This window comes from Lingula anatina, chromosome 10 (assembly GCF_051362555.1).
Source record: "Lingula anatina isolate TDL-2025a chromosome 10, LinAna3.0, whole genome shotgun sequence".
Lineage (NCBI taxonomy): Eukaryota > Metazoa > Brachiopoda > Lingulata > Lingulida > Lingulidae > Lingula > Lingula anatina.
Genome location: NC_141776.1, coordinates 13,176,553 through 13,198,944, shown reverse-complemented (window position 1 = coordinate 13,198,944; position 22,392 = coordinate 13,176,553). Strand labels below are relative to the sequence as shown.

General features: G+C 40.5%; 1 protein-coding gene across 1 annotated transcript in view; it reads right to left on the bottom strand.

Annotated features, from left to right (window-relative positions):
- Positions 1-1,666: 1,666 nt before the first annotated feature.
- The window catches only part of LOC106178962 (uncharacterized), a 35,901-nt gene continuing 15,175 nt past the window's right edge, over positions 1,667-22,392 (bottom strand). The window contains exons 24-35 of the mRNA XM_086997881.1: positions 11,715-11,854; positions 8,404-8,604; positions 8,049-8,209; positions 7,514-7,631; positions 7,228-7,317; positions 6,813-6,902; positions 6,126-6,215; positions 5,742-5,894; positions 5,014-5,272; positions 4,536-4,705; positions 3,230-4,183; positions 1,667-2,754 (exon numbers count right to left, since the gene is read on the bottom strand). Of these exons, the coding sequence (XP_086854007.1) occupies positions 2,570-2,754; positions 3,230-4,183; positions 4,536-4,705; positions 5,014-5,272; positions 5,742-5,894; positions 6,126-6,215; positions 6,813-6,902; positions 7,228-7,317; positions 7,514-7,631; positions 8,049-8,209; positions 8,404-8,604; positions 11,715-11,854 (2,611 nt within the window). The 3' untranslated portion in view covers positions 1,667-2,569. The remainder of the gene's footprint in view (positions 2,755-3,229; positions 4,184-4,535; positions 4,706-5,013; positions 5,273-5,741; positions 5,895-6,125; positions 6,216-6,812; positions 6,903-7,227; positions 7,318-7,513; positions 7,632-8,048; positions 8,210-8,403; positions 8,605-11,714; positions 11,855-22,392) is intronic.

The following is a 22,392-nucleotide window of genomic DNA, read 5'->3' as shown; positions in this document are numbered from 1 at the left end:
ACTGTGGATACATACAATTTTCACTCGCTCGTGGAGTGTATAATGTGGCCTAGGCCTATTGCGTTAGCTGTGACCGCCATTTTGTACCGTAGTCCTATGCGAGTCTACATGTATCATCAAAATGTTGAAATGTGCGCAATCGGTCAATTCCTATTAATTAGTAAGTTTTACTGCATTTCCCCCTGCCTATTCATACCTTATCTCTACTTGTTACAAGTCTACATTTTGGCTCGATCCTTCCAGAAAAGGTGTGTTTTGGGCCAAGGCCCCTATTCGTATTTGCCGCTTCGCACGTGACCATCCTAAAAGTAACAAATAATAATTACTGTACTTTTACTCAAAGTTCCAAGTATATTGGTGATTTTATAAAATTTGTTTTAAAATAGCAAACGACTCTTAATCGTTTTTTTTCTTTTCACTTTGGCAGAGACATGTAGAGTTCTCTAGGCGTTTTCTATGATCTGTTCTTTAAAGATACATACAAAGTCAATTTTTTGTCATAAAAACCATTCAAATGCCAGCATATAGTTTCAAGTAGTATAACTAAGGGAATTACCAAAAGGCATTGTTTATTTTACCGGAAAGTGATGTTTGAACAGATTTTTCTGCTAGCATTCTATGCTGTACAGTATGTCAATGGGGCAGAAAAGTAGGTCACGAAAGTAGGTCAAATTGACAACCAAAAATTTAAAGAAAGGAGCACTCTAAAGCTCTCTAATGGCTGATCGGGTGATTTATTCAGTTTATCCCTTGGCATGTCGAATTTCTTAGAGTCGTATAAGAAACTAGTAGAAGTGGTTTACATGTGTTACTGGGAATCCACGCTCCGACGATGCTCGGTTCGTATGAACCTTTAAAAATTCGTAAACCGATCTAGATAGAAACCAGTTGCGCTAGTAAAATAAATGTAGGGAATCCCTAATAATTAAACATGCGTTTTTACAAATAAAAAGGGCATCGATCGTGACGCGCTTCTTACACCAAACCACATACGCTTTTTTTTAATCACCGATCGATATATTAAAAAAATCTACTTACCTCCCTATCCAAGCAACAACGATCAAACAGTGGTTTAAGCGAGGAAACGACCGCCAACTTTGACGCCTTTTTCATCACTAACGCATGATGACCTATTTTCCCGCGCCTGTGATTCGTCAAATCTTGGAAGAATCTTGGAAGGCTCAACGCCTCGTGATTGGCTAGTGAGCAAATCTTAGAAGAATCTTGGAAGGTTTTGAGGGACGCGATTGGCTGATATTAGGGAGACTGATGCCTCCGGAGAGGTGCTATCCGGGCGCTACAGAAGTATCTATGATTTGAAAAAATCCGCTCACGTACGTCTAGGGTCACGTTCAATACAGTTTTTGCTAATAATTGCCTAAACCCTCATTTTTTGCATGAATTTGCTCCTTTAACCGCTTATTCTCTGTCACGTATATCTATACTATAACACAAAATGATAACTTAAAATTGAAAGAAAGAAATAAGAATAGAACATAAAAGATAAATTTAATTTTAAAAAGGAAACAAATACCAATATCTAAATTATTTTTTAATTCTTTCTTTTTTTTAATTATAATAAGAGTCCTTTCATTCTATTTTGCTTATATAAGAAGTGACCGCGGCTTCTCAAGAGCTTTGGATTGAAGAAAGCACACATTTTGACTGGACTAAGTACAATATTTATTCGATTTATAAAACGACAAAATACTACACTTCATTTTATAGATGCACTGAACATGCTGTTTATCCCCAGGGGTAAGAACACATCAAATACTGTTAAGATAAATTAGAAAACACACAAGCTTAAAGCTGGATTTGTTTGTTTATCATTCAGCATATCGCATAAAATTATTATTGTCACTTTATCCAAGGTATTCACAATACAAGATAGCGACCAATATATACTACTGTTTATTGTTGCCTAACATGTTGAATGGTATACATATCAAACAAAATAAAACATGATAAATTCACAAATCTGATTACTTTTTACGGGGTAAAGCAAAATATTTCGAATATTAAAAAAAGAAATACCCAGCAGTTTTAATGTTAACATATCGCTATAGAGTCCATAAACAAAGTTGATAATTGGAATGTCTCTAGACAATTCAATAATCCTGCATGACGACAATTACATATCTTGACGTTCCATAATAAGCAAACCGCACTCTTCATTTACATTTGTGTGTGTTTGTGTGTGTGCGTATGTGTGTGTTTGCGTGTGCGCACGCGTGTGTGTATGTGTGTGCGTGTGTGTGTTTATCTAACATTCATCTGTCAAAATCAAATGGTGGACTACTGTCTACATATCAGTTACCACACTACAATATATGCTTGTCACCAACCTGCAGTGCTGACAACTAAAGTGCTACATCTAAAAGTACTGCGAATCAGTACAAAATAATCAAAAATATTTCTACGTGAATACCTATTGGTCAAACAAATGCACAGATTGCGGTGCAGCTGCTGTTAATTGAGACTGTCCTGTCAGAATTCGCTGAGGCGTCAATGTCCTAAATGTCACGTGTGTCATATCCAGTGTCATTTTTGTTTGCACCGATAAATGTCATTTGGTGCCTGTAGTACCAGGACATTCTATCACCCCACTGGCTGTTCGTTTACCTCTCCGTACACAGCGAATGGCGATGAAAGCAATAAGGCACAGTGCCACCACTCCTCCAACTGCGCCTGCGGAGATCTTGAAGCCCTCAGACTGGTACCATGGTTCTTTTGAGGAGCTGACAACAGTCCCTGAAAAAAAAAGTAATGACACAGATTGTTCAAAAAGCTCAACGATTTCGTTTAAGATTATCTGTGGATATGTTTGGTACATCATGCTCATTTTTTTATTTTTCTTCCTGCATGAAGTAAGTTTTATTAAAGTGGATATTGGAATTTCGGGACAAGCTGCCCGTAGGTGTTAGGGTCTTGCATCACGGACCGGGGTTTAGGGTAGATGACTTCTATTGATTTTAGGTCGGGAGGTTAAGGGTCAAGGCCAGATGCACGTTCTACACGAAAATCTTGTATGCCATATATATGGCAAACTACTTAGCCTACCTGGCACCACCTGTGTTTGACAATTACCTCATTAATAGTTTATGTAAAACGTGGTAAACAAAATAGCATGTGAACTACTCACGGGGAATTCGTATTTAATTTGAAAAAAGTGAGACTCAGTTCAAATGTTCACAACCCTGCATTGCACTGGGCTTTAACAAATTACCTTGTGTTGAAGTCATCTTTGGCGTTGGTCCTTTGGTTCCAGGGATTGAGTACCCCCCAGGAGACGCTGAAACCAGTCCTGTGTTGTCAGGCGTAGGGTCCACAGCGACATTTCCAAGTTGTCCGTAGACATTTATAACAACTGGTAAAATCGCAGGTCTTGGCGGCTCTCCTCCATCCTCCGCCATAACGGTAATGTCATATCGGGGCTGTGTTGGGTAACGCACCACTTTAAGTTCTCCGGTGTCTTCGTTGATATCAAACGCAGCATCTGGGTTGCTTTCGTTGATAATCGAGTGACGAACTCTTCCGTACGACCCACTGTCTTTGTCCGTGGCCAGAAATTGTCCTACAGTGCGTCCCAGCGCGCGGCTGGCATTCACTGGAATATCTGGGAAACCAAACAACTGAAAAACTGGCGCGTTATCGTTGACGTCTTGGACAATGACGGCGATCTTGGTGGCAGCACTCTTGGGCGGTACGCCCTTGTCAGATGCCACTACTGTCATAATGAACTCCTTCTGCGGAAGACTTTCGTAGTCCAGCTTGGCTATCACTGATAGCTGTCCTTTACTGTCCATGTTGAAGAACCGTTCCGCTCTGTTGCTCCCAGAGAAAGCATACTCAAGCTTGCCATTTCGTCCTACATCTAGGTCTGTAGCGTTAATCATCGTGATGTTGTCTTGGAATACGATAACAAACCCTATGAGGGCATCTTCCTTTACTGTGGCATTGTACCAGTCATAAGCAAACGCTGGACTGTGATCGTTCGAACCAATTCTAGTAGAACAGTCGACACCGTCGTATTCATCAAGACACTCACACTGGTTAGGGGATACACAATCTCCGTTGCCGGAGCAGTTGGCGACAGCGCTGCAAATGGGTTCGTCACAGCGTTCACCAAGCCAGCCGGGAGAACATAAGCACTTGTCCAATGATACACACTCTCCATTACCTGAAAAGAAGAACAAGAAGTTTCTTAAAATAATACATTTAAAACTCAACGCAAAATATGAAGAAATGTGGCGAAAAAGGTATATACATTGTAAGGAATGGCTCCCTTGGTCCCCTTGGTTTTTTTAACAGGTACTAGTTCACACTGGTGCTCTTTGAGTAAGAGAGTGGAATGCTGTATTATAAATATTCACATTGGAAATATCATTGGTATTTAATGACAAATATGGAAAGAAGATAAGGATATCACCCAAAGCTTACACATACTGATAGTGTTATCGGTAATGAAGAATATATTCATAGATATTGTTTTGTATCTAATGAACAAAAATGACTGTACAGAACACGCTTACCGGAACAGTAACCGAGAACCTCGCACGAGAAATTGGAGCAATAATTCCCTCCATATCCTATGTCACACTGACACAGATTGGGTTCCAAACACTTGCCGTGTCCACTGCATTCGTTAACAGCCGAGCACGAGACAGTATTGCATGTATCTCCAGTGAAGCCTTCAAAGCACCTGTATTAATTATTATTATTATTATTATTATTATTATTATTATTATTATTGTGTAAGGGTGTCTAGCAATAATTGTTGTCGCAAAATTAAACATGCCAAAGGTATCAAAACGCGTTCAAGTTTTCAGCAGACAAACAACTACAACCAGCTTGGAACAGCGTAATCCACTAATTAAACTAAATACCAAACGTCTCACGAAGCATTCACTACAGTGTAAAAAGTGAGAATGATAGCGATTGCGTATCTAAACACTCAACATATGAAAGAGTTATTTTAGAAGTGTCTAAAATGAAACTTAAAATATGTACCTGCATACGGTATCAGTCCCATTCTCCCCAGAGCTGATGCATATACCGTTACCACTACAACCATTCAGTGCCGTACAGTTCTTCACAGTGGTACAGTTTTCTCCATGGTAACCGTCGTAACAGGTGCACGTGCCAGGTGCAGTGCATACGCCGTGCAGGGAGCAGCCATTATTTGAAGAACAATCGGGAAGAGAGCAGCTGTTTCCTTGCCAACCATTGTCACATTTGCATACGTCATAACCTTCACATCGCCCATGACCTGCAATGCAATATAAACCGTTTTGTTTGCAACATTGATAAAGCCTATCCAAGCAGACTGTGGCATAAAAAAGATGTTATTTTAAAGTGCTTTATGTTTTGCCATGGACCATGGTTTGCGCTTCAGTGCGCATGCAATTGGTGTAAATATTTACAAGAGATTTCTCTGTTCCGTTATGTTTGATAGGTTCTTTAATTTTATTGCGTTACGGGCGACATATTCCCTTTTGCAACAAATATCTCAATCAAAAGCCTAATAAATTTGGGTGAATGATCTACATGGAGCTGACATTCTTTGATAATTTGTTGGGCGCAGAGGCTCCGTTAAAACCTTACTTTAAAGCCGAGCTATGTATTAAGGTGCCAACATGTGAAAACACCACTGCAGAAACTACGGTAATATGTGAATGCCTGATCTGAAAACACTTTTGATCTCACAGTTGAATTCAAATATGCCTTCGATAACCTACCTGAGCACAATGCCAGACTTTCACATGAAAACTCTGTACAGCTTGGCCCCGCCCATCCGTTGTCACATTTGCATACGCCAAAGTCCACGCAGACCCCGTGACCGGAACATTCAGACACGTTGGCACAGGTTGCAACGATGCTACAGTCATTGCCTTAAAATACACAGAAGTTGATGTCAACAAAGAGTTAAAATATTCAGCCAGATGTCAACAGGGAAGGGTGCTTTACGTGAGTAATTCTTCATATATTTGTATAATGATCGTTTGCAAAAACCACTACATAAAGCCTATAATCAAATTCGAGAAGTTATTATATTTCAGTTGAAATTAGTCAGAAATCATTAATACTTAAGAAAAAAATTAAACTCTAATTTCAAAACCCACCAACAAAGCCTGGTTCACAGCGACATCTGTTCGTCTTATAGCACACGCCGTGGTCCTCGTCTGTGCAGTTGTTCACGTAGAAACATGTAGCTGAAACAAAACCAAAGCCATAGCTGTGAAACGTCACAATTATGGGTCTCTAAAATCCTACTTTTTGAATACGGTTGCAAATGAAAGACCACAAAATATTTTTGTTTTCAATCAAGGTGAGACTCAGTGGTGGTAAATATTTAATGGACACCATTTTAATTACTATGACGAATTGTCCGGTTGCATTGTTATCTTGGTATTTATCGCAAAACTGAATACTGCAGAAATACGCTTTTCTTTTAGACTAGCAATATGGTTAAAAAATGTATTAAACGTACACTCGTACGTAAGCATGAAATTTTGGCTCAATTGTAAAAAGTGATATTTTGAGTGCTTTTGGATAAAGAAGCCTGTCGGAAGGTCACAATATGACCGCAAAAAAAAACTTTTTCAAGATAAAACTTGTACTATATAATTTCACGCTTTAAGATATAATTTACTAATTGGAAAATGATACGGTAGGAATGCGGAATCAGTAACTGCTTCTTTTGGGCCTACTTCTATAAAAATCGAAAATGACCTCCAAAATAAAAAGCAGCCGTCCACTCGCTCTAGTAATATTTATATTATAGCAATTAAGATGTTTCATTTCATTACCTTTCTGGTCACAGGCAACTCCTTCCCAGCCGACTTCACACACACAGAAACCACTGTCACATGCACCGTTTACGCATACACCGCAGGAACCTTAAATAACCACAGTAACATTTGTTACGAAATTATATACTACGCTTAAATGAGCAAGAGTCCATCAAACAGTTATGATGGAAATTTCCCTTAATTTAACTTTCTCTATTTTATTAAAAGAGAGTTTCTGATACATTTTTTATAATTTTATGTATAACATTATTATTTATTTGTTATTTAAAACGGTTGTAACGTGTCAATTCCTAGCCACTAGACAATGGTAAATATAAGCTGTAAAAAAGCAATTATTTAGTCTTGTAGCCTCTATGTACATGTAAAATAAAAAGGTTATAAAATAAAAAAAATATGTTCCAGACACACTTACCAATGGAACAGTCCGATCCTGTCCACCCACTGTTACATTCGCACGTGCTGTTGATGCATCTGCCTTTGCCGTTACATTGACCGGGACAACCTGGTAGAATATACACGTGGAAATCAGGTTTAATTTACAATTACATATATATATAATATAAACATGTACATGTGCACTAGGATTTTTCAATCAATTAATCCGAATACTGCACAACTAATATTATATTATCACAAACATATCTAAATAAGCATCACTACATGAAAAAGTTAATGTTTAGATTTAATGTACCACTTACCGCTTTGGTATGCTTCTTGGTTGGAGAAAGTGATATCTTTCGTGACCAAGATGTCATAGACACACTCCTGGAGTAACACGCCTTCCAGTCCTTTCCCCTGACATGCCGTCTCTGCAGCCTGGAAAATAATTAACGGCATTTTAGCGACACAGTTAAGTGCATTCATTATTCGCCACGTCCAGGTGCTTGAAAGCAACCGAGTTTTCACCCGTAACCATAACAACAAGCAAATTTGACAGGAATAATGCTGAATTGAACGGTTTGGGACCTAGTTTATCAATGGACAAAAAAAGGAAGAATTTATTTGATTCTTACAGGCATCTGCTCTTAAAATAAAATATCACCAGAGGACCATTAGCGTATATTACTCAAACGCGTATCTGAGGCGTTAGAAATGTTATGCAACATATTTCAACAATCCAGTGTATACTTCTTTCAGTGACACGGCAGTTTTAAGAATAATGATGCAGAGTCTGAATTATAAACTTAAACCATAGGACTGTAATTAGATTCACGCTTTATTGGACCAGATTACCTTCTTCTCAGCCTGAGACACATTGACAGGAGCATAGGCCGGATTGTATAGACTGGGGTCGGTGTAGGAGGGGTCCATGACGTCATCAGCGTGGAAGTTAGAACTGTCCCAGGACCAACTGCCGTATAGTCCAGACCCGGAAAACGACTCACTAATTCTCCCTGTGATGAAAACGAATTACCTATTTATTCTTCAATTGATTCATTTATTTTTCACCCCGTAACAGAGGTGAAAGATAAACATTTATATAAGCAAATCAAAAACTGGTATATACACGTACATTTACCGGGTATATCCGCATAAACAATGTACATATGCAGTACTAGTTGTTGTATTATTTTTCCTTATGACTCACATGATTCGGCAAATTCCACTGCCTTGTCCTTGGTGACCACGGTGCCGTTGGCCAGAGTGAAGTCGTTATCCTGGTTGTCATCCATTAGTCCACACAGTCCAGACGTCTGTCCCTTAAAACTGGCAGTTAGACCAGAACGCACGTTAAGGAAGAGACGCCCCATCACCGGACTGAACCGGACGTCTACTGTGACGGATACACCTAGGGAATGTATCTTATTTTTATTATGAGTTCATATACATGGTACATGCCTTAAATAATGAACTTTTCAGTGAAGAATATACATTCAGCGGGAGACGGCAAAGGTAACTTAATATCGTTGGCTGATATAAAATGCTGAAGTTGAGAACCTGTAGTTGTAGCCTTCAGAGACGTACACGTAGACTTCAAGGGTATAATAGAGAGCTTTCGCACCTGCACGTTTAGGCGACCGACTACATTTAGCTATCCGTAACCGTAAAATGACCATCGTTTATTTTTTCGTGATTTCGCAGAAAGACCCGGTTAGCCTTTACGGATAGTCGGATTGTACAATAGCTGAGTAGGCTGATACATGTTTTACGTGCTGTAAAGCCTCGGTCACAACCGGACGCACGAATTTCAGGATCGTACGACCCCTGCGATTTTTGGGTGTTGCGGAGGCCGTGGAGGTCGTAGAGGTATAGGAAAGTCTGCCTTGCGAGTCGCAAGGGCCACATAAGATGTCCTTTCAGGCAGGGACGCTAATTGCAAGGAGCGATGGTCGTGGAAATTGTACTCATTTTTTGAGTTTGTCTTGCTTCCTGTGTACGTGGCACACACTCACCACTTACGAAGGGAATGCAATGCGCGGCGAAAGTAGTGCCCTTTTGCGTCAGTTTTGCTTCACGTTTGTGGTGACATACTGACGGCGTACGTCAGTTTTGGTTCCTGTTCTCCTCTTCTTTCTTCTTCCTTCTCCCTTTTTTCTAATATGTAAGCTTCTTTCTCTTGCCTTTTGGAGGCATATTAGAAACTGAATTGAGCAAAAATTTGAAAATTTTGAAAATTGCTGTACACGTTACATAGTCGATGTTAATTGTAAAGACGCAAGCGTTCGTCGTGAGCACGCCTTTTATACACCAGGCGTGGGGGTGACGCACGTGCGACGCATTCCCGGTAGGCTCTCGACTTTGTTCGTTAGTTGTGAGGGCGTGCGCCTTACTCAACACGCAAAGGGCACTTACTCCTTCATTGCTTGCGACGTGCGTCTTCCACAACGCGCGTCTCTCTTGCTAACTCCGTGCGAGGTGAGCAAGTTACGCTTGCGGTCTCGCTGTTCGCAGGCTATTCGTAGAAACTTTTGGACATGTCCAACATCCTCCGTCCGTGCTTACGGGCTGTCTGCGAGCTCGAAATTGCGTAAGAAGGCTTTGCGTGGGACGTGAGATTCTGCGCAAAATTTGGACGCAAACAGCCCGTAAGAGCCCGTACGGCCGATTGTGACCGAGTCTTATGCAGAGACGTTAAATTAGGTCATACGCCATTGGACAGGTTAGGTAATTTTGGAATGGTCTTCCATACGCAGTTCATGGAGATCCGGCTTACCCCGTTAAAAGGTATCTGTTGAGTCCCTTCAGAGGAGCAAATATGAGTACCGAAGAAGAATAATTCAACAGGAGAATGTCCCCTGCAGGGGCGTAACCAGGCATACGCACGGATGCACTGTGCGTACAATTTTTTGAGCCAACCATGATATTATTCTCCATAAATTCAGTGTATTTTTCACGGAATATAATTGTACCTGGGAATTTTCAAAATCTGTGCGTACAATTTTAAAAGGTCTGGTTACGCCCCTGCCTGTGCGGGAATGCGTCGAGTGGGAGTTCGGAAACTTTTATTGTGAAACTTTGCCTTCCTGGACTTTCGAAAGAATTAAAAAGTACTGTTGTCTCCTGTAGCCAAGCAGTACTTGGTAGGTGGTCTTCTGGCCAACTGCCATACCTGTGTGTATGGCAATCAGATGAGTCGGTACTTTTAACTAGATCCTCCAACCTTGGTGGACTATTTAGCATGAACTGTACACGTGTACATTGTGCGTATGGAAAATTAAAGAGTAAAATGTAAAATTCATACCGCAAGCAAACATTTATTTAAGTGAAATCTTGAATAAAAAAACTAATGTTTTAACAAAGATTCAGCCCATGTGTATCTTGTAGGCAGCAGTTTTTCTTCTTAACCAAAGACATAACCATCTTAATCATTTGTTTGTCTTTCTTAATTTTAGCTTCTCGCTCTTTCTTTTCTAATTCAAAGTGTTCTTTCTCGAAGGCCAGCTTGTCTTTCAGGTAACTGACGTAATCTGCTGGTGAATCAGTACGGCGCTTCTTAGTTGGCTGCATGTTGTCGCAATTTTCAGCTGAAAAAAATAAGCGGGTCACCAATTAATGCAGCGTCAGTAATTGTTACTGATACAATAAATATTAATCAATATTTGCTATTATAGACAATTTCATGTAAAGAAAGATGTGCTGTCCTTACTTTATATTTATAATTCATTTATTCAAATACACAAAACAGGACGCCATGTGACTTTCGAAACAAGGCTTCATAAAATTTGCATTAAAAGTCAAGGAGACGCCCTGTCAACTAAAGGAGAAAATCGAGCTACTAGTAGTATCTTACTAAACGGCACTTACCTTACGGATATCCTGCCTGTTATGCGTCAAGTGCAGACGGCTAGTCTACAGACCACTTATAAAGGCATGTGTACTCGTAACAACTGCTCACAAAATGATGACCTAACAGTCTTATAATACAATCAGTCATGCGTGCGGAAGGCCAGTTCTGACTGCCTTGTGGTCAGTGGAAAATGCCTTTTTTTACGGGTATAACTTATATTTCAATAGTAACAAAAACATAGACACAAATAACAGAGACAACACGTTTCACATATATTACAAAAATAAAATGTCCAATATAATTATAGCAGAGAAACGATCAATTTTGAAAGGCTTGATTTCATAAAATTATGCTGATTTGTCAAACCGTTTTTCATTGACGGGTAGTAATCTAGCTGCGGATAATGTTCTCTCTAACCGTATGTGTACACGTCACTAGACAGCAAAATATGATGACCTAAACGTAGTCGTTCGCCTAAACGTACAGGTGCGAAAGCTCTCTAATATGGAGGGAAAGACACCAAATACTGATACGCAAATATAATGTAAACGCATCTGTCAGGAAACAAGCCACGAAGTAGGATAACATATTGGTGAGGATTCTTATATTCAATAATTTTATAGTGTTATAGTGAATTAAATGTCATATAATAAAAGTAATACCATACATACCGGTGTCATACTGAATTGCAATCATCATCACGGCACCAGTGGCGTTGTTCCTGACCTTAGCGATGTCTACAATGACGGTGTTGTTATTAAGCGTCAGTCTTGTGTTGTTTTGGTTAATGCTCTGCACTAGACCGTCAATTCTGTATTAAAGAGCAAAGAACACATTTTCACCCACATTTACAGTAGATAGTAAAGAATTAAAACAAACATTTAAATACCTGCTTCTGCAGTTTCTCATAAACTGCAGTGCGTTTATAAGATATTGATTGCATCCCATTTTAACAGATTCCGACCCTAACGAAAAAGTCTTATAGGATCCTATAAGATCCTATAGGATCCTATAGGACTTTTTCGTAAGGGGATACACTACATCTGTATGTCTTCAACTGTAAGTGCCAGATTCCCTGTTTTATATAAACAAGGTGTAAGTACAGATTCCTTGTTTTAGCTATAACAGTTATGAGTAGTTTTCATTACTTGTGTGAGTAGCGCGCTTATTTGAATGCTACTGGGTCATAACGCTACAAGAATCCGTACAAGAAGGGTCTCTCCTGCAGCTAACCGTATTTCCCAACGTAGTATAGTGTATTGTAACAGTTCAAAGGGAGAAATCATAATGTAAGTGTTTTTACTATCAAGTGTGTATTTATAAGTTTTCTGTATAAATTATAAAGGTGAAAAAATAGGTATATAAGATAGAGTACCTGGTAGGGTGTGGTAATTAATATGAAGTACGATAAATGATAATATGAGAACGCATTGGTTTAATTATCAACTGCAAAACCCTTCCTGTAATTCAGTATATAACGTTTTAATTATGATTATTGCATTAAAAGGTAAACTTCATATCATTTCTGCTTACTGTATAGATATAGCAAATTTCAAGTCTCGCTATATATAACCGAATTAATGTAATGTAATGTTCCATATATCTAGTAAATTATACTTAGGCCTATGTATTTGATGCATAAGTATTTATATAGTTTCCTTTATTTATTTATTCATTTTATTTATTTATTGTTTTGTTTTTTTTAGATTATGTACCTTGCTTGCTTGCTTGCTTGCTGTCATGCTGATATGCTGACCTGCTGACTAGTCCATTTAATGTACCGACATAAGCGATGTGAATGGTTACTGAACTGAACGTTTAAAAATAAAGCATGAGTAACATAAACTCTCCAATGTCTCAACGATTTCACACTAGTACATAATAACAGCCATGGATGCAGGTGGAGACCGGGACTATCGTCAAGAATTAAAGCACAGTCGTGCCGCCTTTAAAGGTGAATGTACTAAAAAAGAAAACATCATAAATGAACTTATTTTGGACTCTGCTCATGTAAATATTGTACAGAAAGCATTGAATGACTTTTGTGTTTCAATAGACCGATTTAGAGAGGCACATTTTAAATACTTCAATTTGCTTAATACCCAAGAAGAAAAAGGAGCAGAAAAATATTTAGACCAGGCAGAGGAAAATTTTAGTAAAGTTCAACGCCGTACATCTTTATATATCTCCAAATTCCATTTCCATGAAGACGATGCTGTCTCCTGCTCTAGTAAAAGTTCAAGATCAACCACCAACAGTGAAAGATCTACAAGAGCTGCGGCAAAAAGGGCAGTTTTAGAAGAAGAGGCGAAGGCATTAAAAGAAAAACAGAAAATTGAAGAAGAAGAATTTCGACTAAAGCAAAGGAAGGAATCGCTGCGTGTTCAGACTGCAATTAAAAAAGCGGAAGCAGAGCTGTAAACATGGGCACCGTTGAAAACCATTAATGTAGATGCCTGGGTAGATAACCTCTCCGACCACGGTATGATGAATGTAGAGGCTCCTGAATTTATTCCCCGAGACAGCCATGTACATCCGATCGATGCAGAAGCACCAGCGTTCACTCCGAGCACCAGGACCATTCCCCGAGGACCTATGACTGATGTAGAAGCACCGACACCAACTCCTTATGCCAGGGTCATTCCCCGAGAACCCACAACTGATGTGACAACGGCGATCACTCCCCAGGCCGGAGCAATTCCCAGAGGCAGTTCTTTACTCCCCACTGGCGTAGAAGTACCAGCGCGTGCACCTCAGACCAGTGGCATTCCTGGAGGCAGTCCTTTACTCCCCACTGGCGTAGAAGTACCAGAGCGTGTCCCTCAGAACAGTGGCATTCCTGGAGTCAGTCATCTACTCCAAACTGATGCTCTCCTAGCTGCGTTGTCCTTACCTCAGCCAGAAGTGCCAAAGTTTGCTGGTGACTTAACTGAGTATAGGGTTTTCTTGGCTGCTTTTGATACTCGTATTGCTTCTCGTGCAGCATCTTCATCTGACAAATTGTATTACCTTGATCAGTTACTGATAGGTGAGCCCAAAGAAATCATCAGTAGTTGTTTTTATTTAGAGGATGGGTATCAACAAGCCCGTATGTTGCTTGACAAAGAATATGGTGACCCATATAAAACTGCTATGATGTATTTGAATAAAGTGAATGAGTTGCCATCTGTAAAACAAGATGATCATGTTGGTCTAAAGAAATTAGCTTTGTCATTAACAAAGTGTTCTTATGCAATGCAGCATTTATCTTACCTCAGTGTGTTAAATCACCCACCCAATATGATAAATGTAGTTAAGAAACTACCTTTTTATTTGCAAAATAAATGGCGAGAGCATGTAGTAAAGTTGAGACAACATCAACAAAGAGTTGTTCAGTTTTCAGATCTTGTCTCCTTTGTATCATCAGCGTCTGAAGTAGCCAACGACCCAGTGTTTGGTAAAGGGACCATCTCTACAAAGTCTTCAAAGCCTCCAACAAGTAAGTTCAACCAAAAAGTGTCCAGTTTGGCAACGACCATTTCTGACGTCACTACCGCGCAACCTTGTTGTCCACTTTGCCAAGGACGTCATGACCTTGAGAACTGTCAGACATTTTCATCTAAAAGTATCGATGACAAGAGAGCCTTTCTGATGGATAAACGCCTCTGTTTTGGATGTTTTGGACGAGACCACGTGTCAAAGGGCTGCACCAAGAAACGCCGATGTCAGAAGTGTCAGAAATTGCATCCAACTTCACTCCATGTTGAAGGCTTTCGGCCCCAACGACAACCTGCTGTCCAATCGCATTCTCTCACAGCTCAAGCTAATACACGGCTGACCGATGGTGCTACTGTGTCTTCCTGCGTTACCACAGTGTCTGCAGACCGTATTTTTCATGCAATTCTCCCAGTGAAGATCCACCAGAAAGGTAGTAGCACTGTTATGAATGCATACTGTTTTTATGATAATGGAAGTAGTGGTTGTTTTATTACAGAAGGATTATTCCGCCAACTTGATGCCTCGGGTGTAACTACTCGTCTTCAGCTCAAGACTTTGTCTGGAAGCAGCTGTTTTCAAAGCAGTGCGGTGGAAAATCTGGTGATTACAGATAGTAATGGTGATAATGCCATTGAACTGCCACGAACTTTCACTAGAGATGATATTCCAATCACCAAAGATCAGATACCTACGCCAGATATCGTCAGAAGGTGGGATCACCTCAAAAGTGTTGCTCAGGAAATACCAGAATTGCAAGAAAATGTGGACTTGGCTATCTTGATTGGAAACAATTGCCCACTAGCCTTGGAGCCGCTTGGAGCAATACCTTCTTCAAATGGAGGCCCGTATGCAGTGTTACTTAGACACGGTTGGACAGTACATGGACCGTTAACCGCTGATACTAGTGACCACATTACATGCAATCGTATACAGGTGGAGGAAGTCCACAAGGAGATAATGTCCCCGGCTACTGCAATGCACATGATGGAGCTTGATTTTTGTGAGCATAAGCCATCATATCCTGATGAGAAAGGAATGTCACCAGAGGACAAACGTTTCTTACAGATTGCAGAAGATGGTGTTGTTTTTGAGAATGGTCATTATACTTTGCCCTTACCTTTCAGATCCAGTGAAGTGTCACTTCCTAATAACCGATCACAAGCAGTACAGAGGGCATTGTGGCAAAAGAGGAAGATGATGAAAAACGAAACTTACCGTGCAGATTACGTAGCATTTGTTTCAAATATTTTAGAGCGTGGTTATGCAGAGCGTGTTCCTCTTTATGATGTCTCAGCACAGGGCCAAGTATGGTACTTACCTCATCACGGTATATACAATCCAAACAAACCGGGGAAAATTAGAGTAGTGTTTGATGCAAGTGCCAAGTTTCAAGGGACAAGCCTGAATGATCACTTATTACAAGGACCGGATCTGGCCAACAACTTGGTGGGAGTTCTTTGTAGGTTCCGTCAGCATCAAACCGCATTCACTGCCGATATAGAATCCATGTTTTTTCAGGTCCGTGTTCCAGTAGAACAGAGAAGTTTTATGAGATTCATGTGGTGGGAAAACGGTGACTTGAGCAGCGACTTGCAAGAATATCAGATGAGCGTTCATCTTTTTGGTGCCGTCTCCTCTCCTAGTGTTGCCAATTTTGTTCTGAAGAAAATTGGGGCTGAAGCAGAAAATTCTGAAGTGAGTAAAACTCTTCTCAGAAATTTCTATGTAGACGACTGTATTAAATCTGTGAAGTCTACCTATGACGCCATCAGACTGGTAGATGATCTTCAGAAAACCTGTGCAAGCGGAGGATTCCATCTTACCAAGTTTGCCAGCAACAGCATTGAAGTTATGGACTCTATACCCAAGGCTGAGCATTCCAAAGAAATATCCTCAATTGATATCCATTATGATGAGCTACCAATCACAAAGACGCTTGGGGTACAATGGAACATTGAGACAGATCAGTTTGAGTTTTCCATACAGCTAAAAGCCAAACCATCAACTAGAAGGGGGATTCTCTCCGTCATTTCTTCGCTTTATGACCCACTTGGTTTTGTGGCTCCGGTGATATTGCCAGCGAAGAAAATACTACAGGATCTTTGTCGTGACGGAAATGTAGGATGGGATGATGATGTACCGGAGAAGTTTCAAGAAAGGTGGAGCAAATGGTCATCTTCGATATTAGCATTAGAAAATGTAAAGATAAACCGCTGTTTCAAACTTTCAGACTGTCTCCCACATGGTGAAGTGCAGCTCCATGTCTTCTCAGATGCCAGCTTCTATGGTTATGGATCAGTTGCCTACCTTCGATGTAAGGATTATGCAGGAAACATAAATGTTTTCTTTGTAGCAGGAAAAGCTCGACTCGCACCCATCAAGACTGTCAATCCCACGACTCGAACTTACCGCTGCAGTTACCTCAGTGCGACTAGCCAAAATGATAGAGAGAGAAATTGAGGAAGACTTGAAAGTGTTTTACCATACCGACTCCACTACTGTACTTCGCTACATAGCCAATGAGAAGAAGCGATTCCCAGTGTTTGTGGCAAATAGAATTCAACTGATACGCGATTTTTCCAGTGTAGAGCAGTGGCGTTACGTACCGTCATCAAATAATAGTGCAGACGAAGCCTCTAGAGGTTTATCAGCGGATGAGTTGAGTGACAGTGCAAGGTGGTTGACTGGTCCCGAGTTTCTGTATACCGAGGAAGATACATGGCCAGCAAGCCCACTAAATTCTCAGACGCAAGACCAATCAGAATCGGACGATGAGATCCAACATACAGCGTGTTTTGCATTGAGCAGTGATGAAGAAGATTCTTTCTTTCAGCTTGTGAATCACTACTCAAGTTGGTATAAATTGTGCAAAGCAGTTGCTATCTATGGAAAATTTGTTCAGTGGTTGTGCAAAAGAGAGAAGTCTAAGACGAGTTTCTCTCCGGTGATTACGTCCGAGGATATTGCCCAATCGGAGACCATAGTCATACGTTGGCTACACTGGCGCAGTTACAAAGACGAGATTACCCAACTTACCTCAGTAGATGCAGATCAAACACGGAGCCGGGCAAAGACGGTAAACAAGACCAGCAACCTTTACAAGTTGGATCCAATTGTTGACAATGGTATCTTAAGAGTGGGTGGAAGATTACAGCGAGCAAATCTACCAGAAAAAGCGAAACATCCAATCATACTACCTAAGAAAGGCCATATTACTACCCTAATAATACGCCAAGAACACGAACGTCTGGGGCATGCAGGTCGAAATCACGTGCTCTCAAGCCTTCGTACGAAATATTGGATTATAAGTGGAAATGCTGCTGTGCGTTCTTTGCTGGCTTCTTGTGTTAAGTGCCGACGTCTCACTGGTCCAGTGGAACAGCAGAGAATGGCCAACTTACCTAGTTGTAGAGTAGATGAAACGCTTCCTCCGTTTAGCAGATCAGGCGTGGACTGTTTTGGACCCTTTGTCGTAAAAGACGGAAGGAAAGAAGTCAAACGATACGGGGTACTCTTTACTTGCTTGTCTAGTCGGGCAGTACACATAGAAGTTGCCATGAACCTTGAAACGGACACTTTCCTTAACGTGCTTCGAAGATTCATTGCGCGCCGAGGAAATGTTAGAGAGTTGTGGAGCGACAACGGAACAAATTTTGTTGGAGCTCACAAAGAACTTAAACAAGCTCTTCAGAACATGAAACATGATGTCATTCAAGATAATATGTGTCGAGTAGGCATTGATTGGCATTTTAACCCTCCTGCAGCAAGTAACATGGGTGGGTCATGGGAACGCATGATACGGTCTGTTAGGAAAGTTCTCACGGGTCTTTTACAAGAACATGGAACCCAGCTCGACACTGACTCCTTTCACACTCTCCTCTGTGAAGTAGAAGCGATCATCAACTCGAGACCACTGACGACAGTCTCCATGGATCCGCGTGATGAAGATTCTCTAACTCCGAATCACATTTTGACTCTCAGATCACGGGTTACCGTTCCGCCACCAGGTGTATTCCAGAGAGAAGATGTGTATCTTCGCAAACGTTGGCGACGAGTACAGTACCTTGCGAATGTGTTCTGGGCAAGATGGAAAAGAGAGTTTCTACTGAATTTGCAAAGTCGTACAAAATGGATGAAACATCGTCGAAATCTAGCGATCGGCGATGTAGTTATTATTCGAGAAGAAAATGTGCCGCGTTGTGAGTGGCGCATGGGTCGTGTTAAAGAGGTAGAGATGGACTCTGAAGGTTATGTTAGAGCAGTACTGCTTAAAACACAAAGTGTAGATATCCGTAGACCTTCTAACAAGTTGGTTCTTTTAGTTCCAAATGAACATTAGATGGGAGATTTGAAGTAACTAGTTGATTTCAGTAAGATATTATTTTGTTTTGTTTTAAGGGCACTTAGAATATTTTGTTTTGTAGATAAATAAGTACAACTTATTCAGTATAACTTATTTATGGAGCCGGGTATGTAAGTGCCAGATTCCCTGTTTTATATAAACAAGGTGTAAGTACAGATTCCTTGTTTTAGCTATAACAGTTATGAGTAGTTTTCATTACTTGTGTGAGTAGCGCGCTTATTTGAATGCTACTGGGTCATAACGCTACAAGAATCCGTACAAGAAGGGTCTCTCCTGCAGCTAACCGTATTTCCCAACGTAGTATAGTGTATTGTAACAGTTCAAAGGGAGAAATCATAATGTAAGTGTTTTTACTATCAAGTGTGTATTTATAAGTTTTCTGTATAAATTATAAAGGTGAAAAAATAGGTATATAAGATAGAGTACCTGGTAGGGTGTGGTAATTAATATGAAGTACGATAAATGATAATATGAGAACGCATTGGTTTAATTATCAACTGCAAAACCCTTCCTGTAATTCAGTATATAACGTTTTAATTATGATTATTGCATTAAAAGGTAAACTTCATATCATTTCTGCTTACTGTATAGATATAGCAAATTTCAAGTCTCGCTATATATAACCGAATTAATGTAATGTAATGTTCCATATATCTAGTAAATTATACTTAGGCCTATGTATTTGATGCATAAGTATTTATATAGTTTCCTTTATTTATTTATTCATTTTATTTATTTATTGTTTTGTTTTTTTTAGATTATGTACCTTGCTTGCTTGCTTGCTTGCTGTCATGCTGATATGCTGACCTGCTGACTAGTCCATTTAATGTACCGACATAAGCGATGTGAATGGTTACTGAACTGAACGTTTAAAAATAAAGCATGAGTAACATAAACTCTCCAATGTCTCAACGATTTCACACTAGTACATAATAACAGCCATGGATGCAGGTGGAGACCGGGACTATCGTCAAGAATTAAAGCACAGTCGTGCCGCCTTTAAAGGTGAATGTACTAAAAAAGAAAACATCATAAATGAACTTATTTTGGACTCTGCTCATGTAAATATTGTACAGAAAGCATTGAATGACTTTTGTGTTTCAATAGACCGATTTAGAGAGGCACATTTTAAATACTTCAATTTGCTTAATACCCAAGAAGAAAAAGGAGCAGAAAAATATTTAGACCAGGCAGAGGAAAATTTTAGTAAAGTTCAACGCCGTACATCTTTATATATCTCCAAATTCCATTTCCATGAAGACGATGCTGTCTCCTGCTCTAGTAAAAGTTCAAGATCAACCACCAACAGTGAAAGATCTACAAGAGCTGCGGCAAAAAGGGCAGTTTTAGAAGAAGAGGCGAAGGCATTAAAAGAAAAACAGAAAATTGAAGAAGAAGAATTTCGACTAAAGCAAAGGAAGGAATCGCTGCGTGTTCAGACTGCAATTAAAAAAGCGGAAGCAGAGCTGTAAACATGGGCACCGTTGAAAACCATTAATGTAGATGCCTGGGTAGATAACCTCTCCGACCACGGTATGATGAATGTAGAGGCTCCTGAATTTATTCCCCGAGACAGCCATGTACATCCGATCGATGCAGAAGCACCAGCGTTCACTCCGAGCACCAGGACCATTCCCCGAGGACCTATGACTGATGTAGAAGCACCGACACCAACTCCTTATGCCAGGGTCATTCCCCGAGAACCCACAACTGATGTGACAACGGCGATCACTCCCCAGGCCGGAGCAATTCCCAGAGGCAGTTCTTTACTCCCCACTGGCGTAGAAGTACCAGCGCGTGCACCTCAGACCAGTGGCATTCCTGGAGGCAGTCCTTTACTCCCCACTGGCGTAGAAGTACCAGAGCGTGTCCCTCAGAACAGTGGCATTCCTGGAGTCAGTCATCTACTCCAAACTGATGCTCTCCTAGCTGCGTTGTCCTTACCTCAGCCAGAAGTGCCAAAGTTTGCTGGTGACTTAACTGAGTATAGGGTTTTCTTGGCTGCTTTTGATACTCGTATTGCTTCTCGTGCAGCATCTTCATCTGACAAATTGTATTACCTTGATCAGTTACTGATAGGTGAGCCCAAAGAAATCATCAGTAGTTGTTTTTATTTAGAGGATGGGTATCAACAAGCCCGTATGTTGCTTGACAAAGAATATGGTGACCCATATAAAACTGCTATGATGTATTTGAATAAAGTGAATGAGTTGCCATCTGTAAAACAAGATGATCATGTTGGTCTAAAGAAATTAGCTTTGTCATTAACAAAGTGTTCTTATGCAATGCAGCATTTATCTTACCTCAGTGTGTTAAATCACCCACCCAATATGATAAATGTAGTTAAGAAACTACCTTTTTATTTGCAAAATAAATGGCGAGAGCATGTAGTAAAGTTGAGACAACATCAACAAAGAGTTGTTCAGTTTTCAGATCTTGTCTCCTTTGTATCATCAGCGTCTGAAGTAGCCAACGACCCAGTGTTTGGTAAAGGGACCATCTCTACAAAGTCTTCAAAGCCTCCAACAAGTAAGTTCAACCAAAAAGTGTCCAGTTTGGCAACGACCATTTCTGACGTCACTACCGCGCAACCTTGTTGTCCACTTTGCCAAGGACGTCATGACCTTGAGAACTGTCAGACATTTTCATCTAAAAGTATCGATGACAAGAGAGCCTTTCTGATGGATAAACGCCTCTGTTTTGGATGTTTTGGACGAGACCACGTGTCAAAGGGCTGCACCAAGAAACGCCGATGTCAGAAGTGTCAGAAATTGCATCCAACTTCACTCCATGTTGAAGGCTTTCGGCCCCAACGACAACCTGCTGTCCAATCGCATTCTCTCACAGCTCAAGCTAATACACGGCTGACCGATGGTGCTACTGTGTCTTCCTGCGTTACCACAGTGTCTGCAGACCGTATTTTTCATGCAATTCTCCCAGTGAAGATCCACCAGAAAGGTAGTAGCACTGTTATGAATGCATACTGTTTTTATGATAATGGAAGTAGTGGTTGTTTTATTACAGAAGGATTATTCCGCCAACTTGATGCCTCGGGTGTAACTACTCGTCTTCAGCTCAAGACTTTGTCTGGAAGCAGCTGTTTTCAAAGCAGTGCGGTGGAAAATCTGGTGATTACAGATAGTAATGGTGATAATGCCATTGAACTGCCACGAACTTTCACTAGAGATGATATTCCAATCACCAAAGATCAGATACCTACGCCAGATATCGTCAGAAGGTGGGATCACCTCAAAAGTGTTGCTCAGGAAATACCAGAATTGCAAGAAAATGTGGACTTGGCTATCTTGATTGGAAACAATTGCCCACTAGCCTTGGAGCCGCTTGGAGCAATACCTTCTTCAAATGGAGGCCCGTATGCAGTGTTACTTAGACACGGTTGGACAGTACATGGACCGTTAACCGCTGATACTAGTGACCACATTACATGCAATCGTATACAGGTGGAGGAAGTCCACAAGGAGATAATGTCCCCGGCTACTGCAATGCAC